Consider the following 17,592-nt stretch of genomic DNA (forward strand, 5'->3'; position numbering starts at 1 on the left):
CACATGACACGTTGAGGGACGAAGATACGAAGAAAAGGTACCCATGATGTGACTGCGGGGAAGGAAAATTCGGATGGCCCACGTGGGGTGTCACAGACTCGCGTCCTGGTAACGTCTTGATGATCGCCCGGCCTGGGGGGCACACGCAGTGGGGTGTCAAAGCTTGGGGCCCGGATGCAGGGTCGAAGTGTCATACTGGGTCTCTCGGTCTCGCGTGGATACACAAGCCGGGCTCGCACTGGATGTCTGGGAGGGCCGGTGCGGTCCGGGGCCCCGCCCACCGCGCCGAAAGCAGATTCGGGGGCGCTCCTCCGCCGCTTGCGCTCACACACGCCGCGTAGACACGTGCCCGCTGCACGCTGGGTAAATACAGACCCAGAGCAGAGCCGACCCTAATTTAGACGCCCGCGAACGCTGCGCGCACGCACACGTGTTCCCGACTCGCTGGCACTTTCTTCCCCACCCCCTCTGTCGCGTGCGGGGGCGGAGCCGGAGGGGGACTAGGGGCGTGGCTATAGACCGCAGCTCCCTGGGTCTTAAGGAAAAGGATCAGTGAGGGAGGCAATCCCCACGCCCTTTCCTAGAATTGTGCCTTCCCCCATTCTACTCCGCGCGTCTCTCCCAACCCTCACACTAATCCCTTGCCCAAGGGCCGCAGGGGGTTGGGTGGGGAAACTAACTATGGGGGCGGAGCTCTGAGTCCAGCTCATTACCACAGCATCCAAGCTAGGGGTGGGGGGTGGTTGAGAAGGGCAACCCAGCAACCCCGGACCTCGGCTTCGCTGCCGAGGATGACGCGGGAGCGCGAGGCCGCCCCCAGAAGGCTCCGGGCGATGGGGCGGGCCTCCACGTAGACCCCGGGGGTCGCTTGCTCCTGCCAGCACGCCTTCGCTGAGGCCGCGAGCCTGGAGCACGCTCGCCCTCCCGCCCCCCAGCCGCCTCTGCCGCCGCCCCCTCCTTGGAAACCAAGTTACCAACGTTAAACCAATCCCGGAACGCAACTCTGCCTCCTCCACAACCCACCCGCCGCGCCGTCCTCTCGCCCAGCTCAGCGCTCGCGCTCTCCTCGCCTCCTGCGCTTCCCCCGCGGCGGCGATGCCGGGGCCCTCGCCGGGGCTGTGCCGGGCGTTGCTCGGCCTCTGGGCTGCCCTGGGCCCGGGGCTCTTCGGCCTCTCAGGTAAGAGCCGGGTCCTAGCTCAGGGTGGACAGGGCGGGGGCGGAGTTCCGGGACCAGAGAAGCGGCCACAAGCCCCTCCCAGCTCCGCCCTCGTCTCGCTCTACTCCCACGCTTCTGTCCCACCTTGAGCCCGGACCTCCCCCTCCATCCCTCTCCCCACCAACACGCCATGGAGACCCAGCTCCCAGACTCCTCGCTCGCCGAGGTCTCTACCCTGCCCTCTTCGAGATCCTGGGTGCTCTTCCGCACCCATCTCATGCCCTGGAGACCCCGGGTCTCCCGTGTCCCTTTCCGGGGTACCTCTCCACGCTCTTTTATGCTCCATGGTTCACGGACTGACATCCTTCTCAGTCGTGGTCCAGAAAGACCCGATTTCCCCAACTGCTGTGACTCAGAGGCGCTATTCCCGCTCCATCCGGAGCCCTGGCAACAGAGTCCCTCTTCTGTTCCGCGCTTCCTTCCATGAGCCCAGCCTCAGTGTTCTGTGTTCTCCTGGGTTTGGGGTCCTCACTTAGCCTTGACTCAGCCTCATCTCTCTTTTGCCCTCGCCTCAACCTGTCTCTCCCTCTCCGGCAAAAACCCTGAGAACCAGTTCGTTTTCCTTCCTCCACACGAGGTCCCCTCTTCCCATCATTGCTGTGTGTGTCAAAGACCCCGTCTTTCATCTCATCACCCCTCCCCCCCCATGTTTTCCCATCACTCCATCGGCTCCTTGGAGACCAGGGCTCTCTGCTGCCATGTCCCAGAGACGCCCTCAAGGTTTGAACCCTGGGAGCGCGCCTCCAAACCTGAGGCCAGGGCAGGACGCGGGACTCCTGAGTTCTTCCTTGGCTGTGGCCTCTGCTAATTCCCCGGGAATCCCTGATTCGACATAGGGGCAAAAAGATACCAGGAAGGTGGCTCCCCAGGCTGAGTGAGCCCACGTTTCCTTGGTCAGCGGTCGCGCAGGAGCCCTTTTGGGCGGACCTGCAGCCCCGCGTGGCGCTCGTGGAGCGCGGGGGATCTTTGTGGCTGAATTGCAGCACCAACTGCCCACGACCTGAGCGCGGTGGCCTGGAGACCTCGCTGCGCCGGAATGGGACCCAGAGGGGCTTGCGCTGGCTGGCGCGGCAGCTGGTGGACATCCGCGAGCCGGAGACCCAGCCCGTCTGCTTCTTCCGCTGCGCCCGGCGCACGCTGCAGGCGCGTGGGCTCATTCGCACTTTCCGTGAGTTCTCAGCGGCCACGCTCCACTCTACTAGTATTTTCCCTTCCTTCCAAGCCCCGCCCCCTAGGCCCCAGGGTCCTCCCCTTAAGGCTCCACCCCCTCGGTCCCCAAGCTCTCCTTCTCTGGGACCCTGGGTTCCACGCCACGTGCCTCTGAGCCCCGGCGTTTCCAAGAGCAATGGTTCTCCCGTTGCAGAGCGACCGGATCGCGTAGAGCTGGTACCGCTGCCTGCCTGGCAGCCTGTGGGGGAGAACTTCACCCTGAGCTGTAGGGTCCCAGGCGCTGGGCCTCGTGGGAGCCTCACATTGACCTTGTTGCGGGGCGCGCAGGAGCTCATCCGACGCAGCTTCGCCGGGGAGCCACCCCGAGCGCGGGGTGCGGTGCTCACGGCTACAGTACTGGCGCGAAGGGAGGATCATGGGGCCAATTTCTCCTGCCGCGCGGAGCTGGACCTGCGGCCGCATGGCTTGGGGCTGTTTTCAAACAGCTCCGCCCCCAGAGAACTCCGAACTTTCGGTGAGTGGGTGTAGGGAGCCAAAGGGGACGAAAAGGAGTCGGGCGCGTGTTTAAAAATCTGGAGACAAAGAAATCTGAATTCCAGTCCTAACTCCAAAATACACAAGGTGTAAGCTGTTTTCCTCCCTGTGCGTTGAGGATGATAGGGTAAGATAGCGCATGTAAAGCGCTTAGTACATATCGAGTGTTTGATACATGATCTTCAAGCTCTGTTCTTCGACCCGCAGCCCTGTCTCCGGACCCCCCGCGCCTCGTTGTTCCCCGGCTCTTGGAAGTGGGCTCAGAAAGACCCGTGCGCTGCACCTTGGACGAGCTGTTTCCAGCCTCGGAGGCTGAGGTCTACCTGGCGCTGGGAGATCACAGGCTGAGTCCCGATATCACCCTGGAGGGGGACGCGCTCGTAGTCACTGCCACAGCCACAGCTAATGCAGAGCAGGAGGGCGCCAGGCAGTTGGTCTGCAACGTGACCCTGGGGGGCGAGAGCCGCGAGACCCGGGAGAACGTGACCGTCTACAGTAAGAGGGAGTGAAGCGGAACGGCCGCGGCTCAGGGGTGGAGCCAGAGGAACTGGAAGGAGGGGCAAAGGAGGGGCGGGGCCTTAGTATAGGAATAGCCGTGGTTCCAAGTCCCTAACGGGTGGGAAGGTTGAAGGACTGAGACTGAACAGCTGTAGAGGGAGAGTCTGAGCCGCCGCCGAGGGGAAACATCGCAAACCCGACGAGGACCCTGTAAAGCTGTGGCCAGACGACCTCAAGGGGCGGGGTGGGAAGGGGGCGGAGCCTAAGCATCCGGAGAGTGGGGGCGCGGTGCCTACGGGTGGGCGGCACTGCCGAGAGAGTTCGGGCAGATGAGGGGCAGCCTCGACCCGCAAGGAGAGGCGTGGTCGGTGGACTCCCGGCCAATGCCCCGTCCCCAGGCTTCCCTGCGCCGGTCCTGACCCTGAGCGAGCCCAGCACCCCCGAGGGGAAGGTGGTGACAGTCACTTGCGCAGCTGGACCCGGAGCCCTGGTCACACTGGACGGAATTCCAGCCGTGGTCCCGGGGCAGCCCGCCCAGCTTCAGCTAAATGCTACCGAGGACGACGACAAGCGCAGCTTCTTCTGCGACGCCAGCCTCGAGGTGGTCGGGCAGACCCTAAGCAAGAACGAGAGCACCGAACTCCGCGTCCTATGTGAGTTGGTCTTTAACCTCTCGCCTCCCTCCTCGTGATTTCCAGCGGCCTGTCCGCTTCCTGGCCCTGCTGTGGAAGTGGGGCTTTTCCTCAAGGACCGCGTCTAGCTTCTCAGTGGCCCACGCCCCTGCCTGCAGACGCCCCTCGGCTGGATGATTCGGACTGTCCCAGGAGCTGGACGTGGCCGGAGGGCCCGGAGCAGACGCTGCGCTGCGAAGCCCGCGGAAACCCGGCGCCCTCCGTGCACTGCGAGCGGCCTGACAGTGGGGCGGTGCTGGCGCTGGGCCTGCAAGGTCCGGTCACTCGCGCTCTCGCCGGCACTTACCGCTGCACTGCGGTCAACCACCAGGGCGAAGCAGTCAAGGAAGTGACGGTGACGGTGGAGTGTGAGTCCGGGTGCACAGGCGCATTTCTGTTTCTCAGGGTCTAGGGGTAACTAGCCTACAGGGAAGAGTGGGTCCTAAATGTGTCTTTGGGCAGGATTTTGAAAAACGGAAGAGGCTGGTGAGCGGGATTAGGGGAAGATCTTGCAGAAGGAGGGAGGGGGAGAGGCAGATGTGTCCCTAAGGGTCTGCTGGTGGCGTGTGGGCAGAATCTTGGGAAGGTGAGCTTTGCAAGGCATTTAATAGTTTCTAGGCCAAAGACTTGGGGACAAGCCTGTGGGTACTTTGTAGGAATCAGAAAAAAGGACTCAAAACAGCTCACCACCCTACCAGGCTAAAATCTCTTTGGTTTAGTGTCTCTGGGCAGGGCACAGCCTGCCCAACCCTTTGTGACCTCCCTCATAGGGAAAGAGGGTCTAGGGACATTAGGCCAGTCCCCAAACCTCAAACCCAACAACACTTCCTTCTCCAGACGCCCCATCGCTGGACAGCATGGGCTGCCCGGAACACATTACATGGCTGGAAGGAACAGAGGTCTCCCTGAGCTGTGTGGCGCACGGGGTCCCGCCGCCCAACGTGAGCTGTGTGCACTCTGGGGAGGCCGGGGTTGTCGAGGGCTTGCTGCGTGTGGTGCGGCAGCACGCAGGAACCTACCGCTGCGAAGCCACTAATGCTCAAGGCTCTGTGGCCAAAACTGTGGCCGTCACAGTGGAATGTGAGTGGGGACAACACGGGGCAAGATGGGGTATGTCAGGATAACCCTGGCCTGACTTCCAGTCCCTGTGTGACCTTCTGCTCCCCAGATGGCCCCAGTTTTGAGGAGCAGAGCTGCCCGAGCAATTGGACGTGGGTGGAAGGATCTGGGCAGCTGTTTTCTTGTGAAGTGGATGGAAAGCCAGAGCCAAGAGTGGAGTGCGTCGGCTCAGAGGGTGCCAGTGAGGGGTTGCTGCTGCCGCTGGCCTCCCCAGACTCTCCTCCCGGAGTCCCCAGCATCACGAGTGGACTGGCACCTGGTATCTACATTTGCAACGCCACCAACAGGCATGGCTCCATGGTCAAGACTGTCGCCGTGAGCACTGAGTGTGAGCGGGGCCCAGGCTGGCGGGGAAGTGGGGTGGCCCAGGGTCGGGGACCCTCCCTGATGTCTCCCCATGGCTACTTTGCAGCGCCGCCGCAAATGGATGAGTCCACCTGCCCAAGTCACCAGACGTGGTTGGAAGGGGCTGAGGCAGCAGGGCTGGCCTGCGCTGCCCGGGGTCGCCCATCCCCACAAGTGCGCTGCTCCCGGGAGGGCGTGCCCCGGCCTCAGCGGCTGCGCGTGTCCCGAGAGGATGCGGGTACCTATCATTGCTTGGCTACCAACATGCATGGCACGGACACCCGGACGGTCACCGTGGGCGTGGAATGTGAGTGGGAGCAGCACCGCTTAGAGGACCCTCGGTTCCCAAACCGGTGACTTGCAGCAGTGGGATTGTCCAGTGCAGTTCAAGGGTAACTCCTTCAGGCCTCCCCCTCCTGGGGACAAGGATTCCCGGTCTAAACCTGAGGGTAATGAAAACTCCAGGGAACAGGCGCCCGCGCCCCCTCAGATTCTAGGTCAGAAGGGCACTGGTGCAGGTCCCCACTTCCTCTCCTTCATTAAAGCTGGGCAGAGGATTTTAGTGCTGACTACGCCGCACAGTAGGCAGAGGTGGTGGCTGGGGCGAAAGGCCGGATCCCTGCCCACCCATCTGAGCAGGACTTTCCAATTGCGGTGGGCGGAAGGGCCCTTGGTCAGTGCCTGGACCGGCTCTGAGGGGCTCCTCCATGTCCTCTGCAGACCGGCCGGTGGTGGCGGAGTTGGCAGCCTCGCCTCCTGGAGGGGTGCGGCCTGGCGGGAACTTCACGTTGACCTGCCGCGCAGAGGCCTGGCCCCCAGCCCAGATCAGCTGGCGCGCGCCCCCCGGGGCGCTCAACATCGGCCTGTCCAGCAACAACAGCACGCTGAGCGTGGCAGGCGCCATGGGCAGCCACGGCGGCGAGTACGAGTGCGCAGCCACCAACGCGCATGGGCGCCACGCGCGACGCATCACAGTGCGCGTGGCCGGTAAGTGGCAGCTGGGGGCGGGGCGAGGGATCTGCAGGGGGCGTGGCCTGCGCCTTGGGTTCCCCGGCCCCCCAACCCGGTCCTCGCTTCCCTCTCCTTCCTGGTAGTTGATGGGGCAGGGCAGAAGGCAGGGTCACCCTGACGAATGGGGCTTTGATGGCGTGTTTTGGGTGGAAGGTGGAGGAAGAGGAGACGGACTGCAGCTCAGGGGGAGGGACCCTCTAGGGCTGTGACGGCTCTGGGAGGGGCTTATTAGCTTGGAGTAGGTCCTGTGTGGTAAAGACCAGCCAGTTCACCCCTCACTGTGCTGCTGTGGAGAAGTGTTGGAGAGGACGTAGGGCAGAGGAAAGGGGTGACGGGGAAGATGAGGGTGACGGGCGTGGGGGGCCTCCCCCAGATCCCCTCCCTCCCACTTCGTGTGTCTTGGGCTTTCCGGGGTGAAGGAATGACCCGGTTCCCCCTGCCCTCATCCTCTTGGGGGTGAAGAGAGTTGGTTGACTTGGAGGTGTCCCTGAGGCTGGAGACTTCTAGCCTCATGTGCTGAAGTGATACGTAAAACGGGTCTGGGGTCATACCAGCGCTCGGGGTAGCCTTTGGGGGCTTTCTCCTTTCCCCCATCCCACGCTGTGAGTTTCCTGGGGTTCCCTGCCAGGCCGGTGAGGACTGACCTCGCCCATGGGAGGGAACAGAGGTGGCTGGGCTTGGGAGCCTTGAGCTGGTCCACTGTCTTTGAGGATCTTCCCCTGCAGGTCCCTGGCTGTGGGTCGCCGTGGGCGGCGCGGCGGGGGGCGCGGCCCTGCTGGCCGCGGGGGCCGGCCTGGCCTTCTACGTTCAGTCCACCGCTTGTAAGAAGGGCGAGTATAACGTGCAGGAGGCCGAAAGCTCCGGTGAGGCCGTGTGTCTCAATGGCGCAGGCGGCGGCACTGGCGGGGGCACCGGCGCTGAAGGTGGAACCGAGGCTGCGGACACCGCAGAGGCGCAGGCCGGGGGCGAGGTCTTCGCCATCCAGCTGACGTCGGCGTGAGCCGGTTCCCCTCTCCCCGCAGGCCGGGGGACGCCCCCCAGAGGCACACGGGGGCTTATTTATTGTTCTATTTTATTTATGTATTTATTTATTCATTCATTTATTTATTCAGTTCTAGGGGCATCACACCCATTTTCTACCCCTCCCAATAAAGTTTTTATAAAGGACTCTGGGTCCGTCCACTTCAGTCTCTGCCTTGAGGAAGCAACCCAAGGCTCCAGTCCCAACCCTGAGGATTATTCATACATGGACTCTTTTGTTTGTTTCTGAGGACCTACTATGTGTCAGGGACGGTCCAAGGCGCCTTCATGCAGTGTGAGCTGGAGGGTGTTCTCTCCGTGTCCATTTTCCTGCTCTCAGCCAACCTTGGGCTGGGGTGGGGACCGCACTCCTTCCTCCAGCTCCCTGCCCCTTATCTCTTCCGCCCAGCACTGCCCTCTAACCCCGCTAACTCGTGGGGTGGGAGCTAGGTGATTCCCCCAGGCCTGGTTCCTGGCAGAGCAGAGGCTGTCTTCCCAGGATGGGTGGAGCCCCCTCCCAGGGGTCTGGGCAGTGGGCTCCTATCCTGAGGTCTTGCCAGGATGAGGAAATGCGGACAGTGACTGCACTATGAGTGAGATGTCCCTCCCGTTAAAGGGTTCCTCATGTTAGAGTGTGCCTCCCTGCCCCACCCTCAATGTCACCTCCACCCTGTGTCCATCCACCGTGCCTCAGTTTACCCCAACGTGCCTTTTGACTGTCACGATTCAGATGAGATGCATGCAACCCCCTCCGCACACCACCGTCTCGCTCACCCCCTGCAGCATAAGGAGAGAACAGCTGGCCTCCCCCCACTCTGGCAGTCTCTGCCTCCCTCAAAAGCAGGAACAGAGCCTGAGAGAAGAAAGCAATCCCGGACAGCTCCCACTCTGTCAGCTGCCCTAGGCAAACATTTCCTAGCAAAGGTAAGAACAGGAAATGGGGGATGCTGGGAGCCTGCGGGGTGGGAGGAACTAAAGGCCAAGCCTGTATACAGCAGGCAACAGCACAAGGATGATGTGGCCCCTCCTGTCACACACACCCTTATCCACCTCCCTCCACTCCCACCAGCCTCCCTGAGGTTCCTTGAGTCCCACCAAGTCCAGCCTGCCACAGGGCCTTTGCTTTTGCCATTCCCTCTGCCTGGACGGTCCTCCCCTCAAAGTCCCACAGCTAGTTCCTGATCCTCAGGCTTCTATACAAATGTCAGAGAGGCCTTGGCTGTCTCTCCTCAGAGAAACCTCACTGAGGTAGCCCTCCAACCCCTTATCTCCTTATAGATTTTATTTTCATATTTTAGATATTTAATTGAGTACTTGTTTACTGCCGTTTTAGAATATTGGCTTCACTAGAGCAAGGGATGTTTTTTCTAGTCACCACAAAGTGTCCCCATTGGGGCCTGGTGCACAATACTTTCTCAATAAATGCTGAATAAGTGGGTAAAAATAGCCATGAGTTCACAGGGACACGGTCTGAGACCTTCGTATGTTCAATGTGTGTCCCCAGAGAATTCCCATGCTGGGCTGTGGGGTGGCCGACTGTGGCCTTGGACCCTGCAGTCACTGCAGTCATGGTCCTGGTGTGAAGATGAAGGTGAATGAAATAAGCCCAAAGCAGTAGAGAACTGAAGATTCTGGTAGGTTCTAAGAGGGAGACCAGTGAGGAGCTGAACTAGAGCCTGCACAGCGTGGGAGTGGGATATACATTTTAGATTGGGTGGTCAAGGAATGCTGCCCACCCTCCCAGTAAGGAGAGGACAGCAGCTATGGGAGACACGGGGGAGGGGCTGCTGAGCTGAGGAATGGTGGCACGGAAGGAGTCAGGGATCCGAGTACTGAGGAACTGGGCCCAGGCCTTCCCCACAGGCTCACCCAAGAGAGACAAAGAGGGTTTCACAGGGGCTCCCCTTCCTGAGGTGTGTGGCCAGGCAGGTCTCACTTGCTGCCACGGAGGACCACCCCCCACCCTGGCTGTATCCCGCCAGTCCTCCCAGTGAGCACTGGTACCCTGTGTGTTCTGGGGAACAGCCACAAGACTGAGCTCTGGCCAGGGCCCTCTTCTCCTACGTGGCTTCTGGCTTCAGGCAAGGGACACCCTTTGGTGGGGTTAGAGAGCTCTTGGAAGAGGAAGAGGGGGCCACCGAAGGGACCACTGTGCATATATCACTGTGTGCCAATGTGTGTGTCACCCGGGTGTATCTTCTGTGTTGTCATGTGTATCTCATGTGTCCACTGACACATGTGTCTATCAGATGTGTGTGTGTCAATGTGGGTTTCTGCCTAGTGTGTGGTCTATGTGTCTCACGTACGTGTCAGCACATGTGGGTGTGTGTGGCTCGCATGTGAATGTGTGTCAGCCCACACACACGTATCTGTCTTCCTTTTATTTTTTTTAAGATTTTTTTTTTAAAGTCATCTCTACACCCAACCTGGGGCTCAAACCCACAATCCCAAGCTCAAGAGTTGTACACTCCACCGACCAAGCCAGCCAGGCACCATGTGTGTCTGTCTTTCTACAAGTGTTCTTTGTCTCTGCAAGGGGTAGCTGGTACCCTATGTGGAATTTTGTGGTGAATGTGGCTAATTCTCGGGGGGGGGGGCTGGTCCTTGTGTACATGGGGTGTGTGTGTATCCCTCAGAATCCTAGTGAGAAAACATGCCCCCACAGTGCTGGCACGGGGGAGGGAGGAAAATGTGCATGAGGTGGGATCCCCAAGTCACAGTGCCCTTTCTCAGAGTCGTTTGATTCTTTATTGCTGTTGCTGTCCACAGTCGGAGTGTCACTGCTGAGAACATTTTCGGAGGGGAGGCTCAGCCCAACCTGATGGGACCAGGGGCCAGAGAGGGGGACAGCGGCCCCCCGAGACAGGGACTCTGGAGCCCGAGGCCTGGGTCTTCCACCTGGGATCCCTGAATGGGAGGGGACAGAGAAGAGGTAGGCTGGGCCCCTGAAGACCCAAGTCTTTTTCCCCCACTCCTCCCAGGAGGGCTTCTGCCCAACCCCCGCCCCTGGAGAAACTGAGTCAAGATGGGCTCAGCCGGGTGAGGAAAGGCTTACCCTTCCTGAGTCGGGCCTTGGTGGGGGCCCAGGGACAGCCCGCATCTGCCACATAACTTCTTGGGCTGCACACTTTTCCTGGGCACCAGCCAGCAGCTGGAGCAGCGGGTGCCGTATTTCTTGTACCTGGGGCGGGGGTTGGAGAAACCACCATCAGAACGCAGCAGGAGCCCAGAAACTGCCGCTCAGGAACCACTTTCCCCATGGCTGAGGGTTTCCCCTCCCAGAGCCCCACACTGGCTAAGCACCCAAACTCCCTTCACCCTGAGGACCTGATACCACAGGCATTGCAGAGAGGGGTCCCATCTTCAGCATCTCTCCAGAGGGGGGTCCTTTGGGTCCTACAGGAAGCACAGCACCGGGGCCCTGAAGGGGCAGAGGTCCAAGGGTAAGGGCCAGAAGCCAAGAAGCCGGGCTCACGAGGCCTGTGCAGGTGGGGCATTTTGCTAGTCGCTGCGACGGCCCCACCTGGCCCTGGGCCAGCCCTGGGTATTACCAGATCGAAGACAGAGGGAAAGCCAGGAAGGGAGACAGATGGCAAAGCTAAGCAGAGGAGGAAACCGGGGGCGGGGGTGACTCAGCCTGAGCGGAGGGAGGTGCACCATGACTCCTTCTGGATGGGTCTAAATGGGGAAGCAGGATGGGAAGGAGGAGAGGATGGGAAACTACCCCCCCCCCCCCATATTTATAGCTCTGAAGTCACCAGGACTCACCGAGGGCCTCGCCGCCTCCCGAGTTGGCCTCAGGACCCCCGGCAGGGCCTGCAGAGGGACCCTGAGAGCGGCTACTGCAGGCCAGGCTGGAGAGTACACAGGAGTTAGCATGAGGGGGGACCTGAACCTTGTCCCAAGCAGTGGCCCCTCGGATTTGGAGGGATTTGGAGCATCCCCAGGGAGGCACCTGCTGTCTGAAAGGTCTGGTCTTGTCCCCTCATCAGTAATAATAATGTTAATTATGTGAAGAGGTAAGAAGTCTGGGGCCAGCCTGCCGGCTTGAGACCTCATTTCTCTAGAGACCTCAGTGGGTGACTCCGGATAAGTGATCGCATTGTCTGCACCTCAGTCCCCAAATCTGCAAAATGGGCTTCACAAGGCTTCAGCGAGCCAATAGACACCTCAAGGGCCATCTGTTACCTCTCCTCGTTGTTGTTCCTGACAGGTGGTGGTCATGATCGTTACTGGAGAAAACAGTAGCAGCAGCCCTTGGGATGGTCAGGCCCGTCTCATAGACGGGACCTATGCTCGGACCAGGACGTTGCAGGCTCGCTGTAGCAGGGGCCCAGACTGGTCGCAGCCTGAGCTCTGGCTCAGAGACTGGGCCGTTTATAACGTAGGGCTGGTGTGGGGCGCCCCCTCGAGCCAACGCCCAGAGGCCCTCGCCCCCCCTATTATCACTATAACTTGCAAAAGGGCGCCCTCCTCTGGGCCAGCCCCTACCTGTAGCTGGGTGTGATCTGTAGGCTGGAATCCGGCTTTAGCTGAAACTTCAGGGTCACCCCCTCGAAGCGGGGGTCCACTTTCTCAGCGCCTGGGTGGGGTTTTGACTGCTTCCGGGGCCTCCTCTGGGGTAGGGCTGAGGGGGCTGGGGGAGTCTCCGGGGGCCCTGAGCTGCAGCATGGCTGGCTGACTGGAGCCAGCATGTTCTTGGCATCCCTTGCCAGAGGCGAGGGTCCCAGAATCTCCAAGGCCTTTGGCTCCCAGCAGGGCCCGAGGGCTTGGGTGTCCCGGGCAGGGGGCTGCACCAGCCCCTCTGCTGTTTCTTGGACGAAACGCAGGGTGGTGACCGAGTCCTGGCGTGCAGGCCAGAAGGACCTGGGGACAAGGGACAGGGTGGTCACCCTCAGCCCTGGGCAGCACCTATGTAGCCCTCAGAGACATGGGGGAATTGCGTGGCCTCTGACCCCATGTGACCCCTACATGACCCCAAGGATCCCTCGGGACCAGAACTTCCTTTTAAGTGCCAGTAACTAACACTGTGACCTCTGGATAACCCCAGGAACCAGAGGTCATGACCCTTTGACCACTGGATCAGGTTCGGGGAAGGGGCCGCTCCTGAACGCACCTGCCATTGGGTCTGGGGCATCCTGGGGTCCTTGGTGCCTGCTGAGGAGGGGACGCGCCGGGCGGCTTAGGGTCCAGACACGGCGGCGCCAGCAGCTCTTGCAGCTTCGAGAAGTCTGGGACAGGTTCGGCCTCCATCACGCCCCGGCCCAGTCCCACTTCCCTAGTCACGCCCGGCCCCGCCCACCCCGAGCCCACTCGATGAGCCCCACCTGAGTGGAACAGAACGTGCCTGGTGGGGGCGCTTCTGGCAGAGGCTGCGATGAGCCCCACCTGGGGGCGGGGCGGGGCGAGCGGAGGGTGGGGGCGGGGGTGCTTGGAACCGAGTGCCCGGCGCTGCCTGCCAGCCGGCCCCCACCCCTCCGGCCTGCCCGGGTCCCACCCCGGCAGCTCTGCTCCGGTGGTCTTCACACCCCTCCAGGCCAGCCTGGGTCCCTCCAAATCCCTCCGCGGCTGCGGGGGCGGGGCCTTGCCACGCGGCTGCACGTGCGCTCCCGAGCTCTCCTGGACGGAAGCTTCCAGGTCTCTGCCTCAATTGTACCCCCCGCCCCCACGGCCCCAGCGCTACTGTGGGGGGGGAGGCGAGATGTGGGGCTCCAGAAGATATGGCCAGAGACCCCCCCCAGGGCCTGCCCTCCCCGTCCCCTTCCCCCCAAGGACACTCAAGACACTGGAGGTCCGTGAGACGGTTTTATTGTTGCTCCGGTAAGACTCCACCCTATCTCCACACCGATTCTCATGAGTTGGGGGGAGGCCTCCCCAGCAGGGCTGGGTCTCCCCGCGGCCCCCAAAACCAGAGCCTGGACATGGGATCTCTCTGAGGCAGGGGCTCTGGCCTTCTGGTTGCTTCCAGCATCTCTCTCCGGCCTGTCCGTGCTCTGGGCTGGGCTGGCAACTTGGGTTTTTCCTCTGGTCCTGGCTCCCCAGGGCCACGTGGCTGCCGGTGTCAGTGGGGCTTGGGGACGTGGCCGTCCACGTAGAAGTTCCTGGTGATCTTTGGCAGCGTGAATTCGGCTCCTTCCAGCTCAGGAGTCAGCACGATTTGGCAGCCCAGCCGGGAGTTCTCCTGAAGAAGGGGGGCCATGTCCAGCATGTCGTCCTCCCTGGAGCGAGAAGAGCAGTCAAGTCGGGGCGCGTGGTCCAGCTGGCGCGGGGCCCCCCAGGGCAGGGAGGAGAGAGGCTGGGGCCGCCGGAGGGCCTCGGGACAGCGGGGAGGGGCGGGCCCCGCTCACCTCTCATCGGGAGGAGGCAGAAGGTCCAGGTGGTCCTCGCTCACGTACACGTGGCAGGTAGAGCAGGCCAGGGAAGCTTCACAGGCCCCTGCGGGGGACAGATGAGGTGCCAGTGAGGGGCAGGGTCACGGAGGGACCATGCGGCACAGACAGAAGAGGGAAGAGGCCCTTTGTTTCCCCACTTGCCCCTTGTCCGTCAGGGGCCCGCACCGAGGACAAAACCCCCCCCCCCCCACTGATTCGAGTAGCTGTTCCCAAGCTGCATGTACGTTTTGCAAAGGGCTGTCTAGGGTGTCTCATCTCCCAAGGACCCCCCAGCAAGCTGTGGACCAGACGGTGCACACAGAACTGTAAATGAGCGTGGACTTGACTTCAGTGTGGCTGAGAGGGGAAAGGTCAGGCAGGGTCCCCGCAGCATGTAAGCCATAGCTGGAACCCTGTCGCTGCTGGGCAGACGGGCTTCCTTCTCCTTCTTGCTCCTGACGATGGGACCTGCTTCCTCAACACCCATTGAGGCAGGGGAAGAGACCAGAAAATAAGGGTTGAAAGATACAGAAGCTGGAGATTCTGACTTTTCCCCCTGGACGCATTCCCACCCTTTGGATTGGTTGCTAAGAACTGTGCTTGAGGATAATGTCCCTCTGGGTCTAAAATCTTCCAAGGCCTTGGGGCGTCTGGGTGGCTCAGTTGTTGAATGTCTGCCTTCAGCTCAGGTCATGATCCTGGGGTCCAGCCCCGCATTGGGCTCCCTGCTCTATGGGAAGCCCGCTTCTCCCTCTCCCACTCACCCTCTCTTGCTGTCTCTGTCAAACAAATAAATAAAATCTTAAAAATAAATAAAACAAAGCCTTCCAAGGCCTTTTTGCAGCCAGAATAAAACCAAACTCTTCAGTTCATTCCTTGAGATCCTCCCGACCCCTCATTCATTTCAATTCAGCCACGCTGAATTGCCCCTGCTCAGTTCCAACGCACCAAGCTCGTCCCCACCACAGGGCCTCAGCCCTTGCTGCCCTCTTGCCCTAGAATGTTCTTCTCTCCACTCCTTTACCATGGCTAGAACGTTCTTGCCTTCAGGGACTCAACTGTTCCCCCATTTCCTGTTTCTTATCCTCTCCCCACACCACCTCCATCCCTGCCTGGCCTTGGGGAGTCTAATTTCTGCACAGCGCTTACCACGATCTCAGGTTACCATCTGAATCTCTGGGTGTACCTGTGCCCCATCAACCTGGCCTGCTCTCTTGTTACTTGGCACTGAGCCTGGCAGGTGGAAGCTCGAGACAGGTTATAAGCGAATGGGACAGATTTCTGTCTCTTCCACAACTTGCTGGATAATGAGGATGAAGCTGCAAGGCAGCCTCCTAACCCAGAAGAACCATCCAGGGGGACCTGGTGACTTGGCCCACCCTCCATGCTCCCTGGAGATAAAATGTCTGGACCCTGAAGCTCCAGGCAGTCCCCAAGGAATCTCATCCCCAGCCCATTCCCAACTCAGTGGCGTCCTCATCAATGAAAGATTATCGAATACTGGAGACCCAGTGAGGCACACTAACCAGGGGCCGGGCATTCAGCACTAAGTGCAAGAGCAGCCCAGTGAGACAGCAAATAAACTGTCCCCTTTCACAGATGAAGCTTCAGAGGCCCAGAGAGGTCAAGGACCTTGATCAGAGTCACAGAGCTGGTAAGAGGCAAAACCTGAACACAGGCCACTTGCCTCTGAAACTCATGTTCCAATTTCTGTCGTGGACTCTTAGGATTGGATTCCAGAACAGAACTTGAGGTAGGCCTGCCATGGCCAGCCCCCAACATCCCCACCCCCGATGATATTAAATCAGGCTCTGTATTACAGTCACCTAAAAAATAACCTTATCCATTTTTTTTTTCTCCTTCTTCCAGACTGCCCTTTCCAGCTGCTCACAATGTAATTACATGTTTACTCCTGGGATAACGGTCCCTGTGAAGTTGAAACTGACGTGAAATGACAGGGGTCATGACTGTTTTGTACATTGCTGCCTAGCACACAGTAGGTGTTCAATATACACAGAAGAGTGGCACCGATCGATCAGTGGCTAAAATAAGCGGGCTTTGAATCTAGTTTTGCCACTTACTTGACCTTGAAGCATGTCAACTTAACCTGGGGCTGCTTCCTTACCTATAAAATGAGATAACAGTCTTCCTTATCACATAACCTTGTCATGAAGATTCAGTAAGTAGGTATTTACTGCGCTTAACATAATGTCTCCTACGATTATCTTTTATTCAGCAAATACAGATTTAATACTGGTTAGATCTAAATAACATGACAGGCAACCGGTAAGTAGCACCACAGTTTCTGATCTCATTCTGAGGACAGGTGACAAAAATGAAACAAGACACTGAGAAGTGCTAGGAAGACAATAAAGCACACTAAGGTGATGGAGGGGCTGGAGGTGGGGGTTTCAGCTAGGCTGAGGGGATGAGATTGTCAGGAATGAGACCCAATGGATGAGGTGGAGCCAGAAGTTCTGGTGGGAAAGTACTTCAGATGTCTGGAGCAGGAAATGCAAAAGCCCTGAGGCAGGAATGAACTTGGCTTTTCCGTGTGAGCAACAAGCAAGAAAGCTAGTTTGCCTAGATTAGAAAGAGGAAGGAGAGAATACAAGCTCCTGGAGAGTAGGAATTTTACTGACCTCTAAGAAACGCTCAATAAATTGCTGTTGAGAGTGTGAAGGGTCAAAGCTGGTCAGGGTTTGAGCCATGGTCAAGAGTCTAGATTTTAGCCACGTTTGATGGGAAGCCACGGGAGGGTTAAGTAACGGAGAACAATATCTGATTTGCAGGGTTTTAAAAACAATGGATAAGGGCCTCCCCAAATCCCAATGGCGGGTTCCCACCTTCCAGGTCCACTCCATGGTGCTGGGCCAGGTGGAGCACATTGTCCCCCACTCTGCCGCTCACCGGAATCCGCTGGCCTGACCGGTCTACGAACACCACGTTCACCCTGGGGATAGATGGGGATGCAGATACTAAACTTGATGGTGGGCGCGGTGAGCAGGTAACGTCTAGGTGTAGTTCCCCTCCCCTTGACGGCCAGGGGAATAGGACGAGGTAGAGAGGGGACACAGCGATGAGGCTGCAGGGCAAGGTGGGGACCAGAGGAGCCTCGTGGGATAAAGAAGAGGGGACTTGACCCCCTACACTCACACGTCCCCGGGCCGGTCGGGGCCGCCAGCTTCTTCTTCCCCCGCCGAGCGCGAGCCTGGAAAACACGGTTGGGTGAGCGGCCGCGGCGCGCCTCGCAGGCATCTGACGGATTAACGCAGTCCCCCCAAAACGCCCCAGGTACCTGTCGCGCGGAATCTTCTGGTTGTCACTGGCGCCGCTGCCTCCCCGGACCCCCAGGAGCCCACAGGCCGGCTCCACCAGGTTCCCCGGGCCGCCCGCAGCAGAAATCCAGCACTCACGCCTCCCCGGGCCACGGAGGCGGCCATGACAGGCATCACGTGACCCGGGACTGGGCATGCCCAGTGGCAGGCCCGCAATTGCCCGAATACAAGCACTGTCGTTTGAGTGGGGCGCGTGCCAGGAAGGACTCCAGGTAGGGACTGCTAAAGTGCGAGGGAGCCAGGCAGGCTCGCCCCCACATGACCTGCGGGGCCATCCCCGACTACCCACCCAGGCCCAC

General features: G+C 59.9%; 3 protein-coding genes and 1 long non-coding RNA gene across 4 annotated transcripts; 1 reads left to right on the top strand and 3 right to left on the bottom strand.

The window, feature by feature from the left end:
* Positions 1-25: 25 nt before the first annotated feature.
* On the bottom strand, positions 26-1,113 carry LOC131823511 (uncharacterized). The gene is made up of 2 exons (XR_009350589.1): positions 1,024-1,113; positions 26-132 (listed from the first exon to the last, which is right to left on the bottom strand). It is a non-coding gene; the product is annotated as an uncharacterized LOC131823511 (long non-coding RNA).
* On the top strand, positions 118-7,731 carry ICAM5 (intercellular adhesion molecule 5). Its single transcript, XM_059159930.1, has 11 exons — positions 118-1,177; positions 2,115-2,384; positions 2,580-2,900; positions 3,128-3,415; positions 3,817-4,071; positions 4,209-4,457; positions 4,927-5,169; positions 5,258-5,536; positions 5,621-5,860; positions 6,274-6,540; positions 7,290-7,731. Exons 1-11 carry the CDS (start codon positions 1,096-1,098, stop codon positions 7,562-7,564), a joined length of 2,769 nt encoding a protein of 922 aa, XP_059015913.1. The 5' UTR covers positions 118-1,095; the 3' UTR covers positions 7,565-7,731.
* Positions 7,732-10,635: 2,904 nt separating this feature from the next.
* On the bottom strand, positions 10,636-12,870 carry ZGLP1 (zinc finger GATA like protein 1). The gene is made up of 5 exons (XM_059159078.1): positions 12,701-12,870; positions 12,076-12,450; positions 11,353-11,438; positions 10,912-11,005; positions 10,636-10,765 (listed from the first exon to the last, which is right to left on the bottom strand). Exons 1-5 carry the CDS (start codon positions 12,835-12,837, stop codon positions 10,636-10,638), a joined length of 822 nt encoding a protein of 273 aa, XP_059015061.1. The 5' UTR covers positions 12,838-12,870.
* Positions 12,871-13,376: 506 nt separating this feature from the next.
* On the bottom strand, positions 13,377-17,426 carry FDX2 (ferredoxin 2). Its single transcript, XM_059159938.1, has 5 exons — positions 17,254-17,426; positions 17,112-17,166; positions 16,802-16,908; positions 13,932-14,019; positions 13,377-13,802 (listed from the first exon to the last, which is right to left on the bottom strand). The coding sequence occupies exons 1-5, from the start codon at positions 17,405-17,407 to the stop codon at positions 13,646-13,648; spliced, it is 561 nt and encodes a 186-aa protein (XP_059015921.1). The 5' UTR covers positions 17,408-17,426; the 3' UTR covers positions 13,377-13,645.
* Positions 17,427-17,592: the final 166 nt, after the last annotated feature.

Source organism: Mustela lutreola, chromosome 2 (genome assembly GCF_030435805.1).
Source record: "Mustela lutreola isolate mMusLut2 chromosome 2, mMusLut2.pri, whole genome shotgun sequence".
NCBI lineage: Eukaryota > Metazoa > Chordata > Mammalia > Carnivora > Mustelidae > Mustela > Mustela lutreola.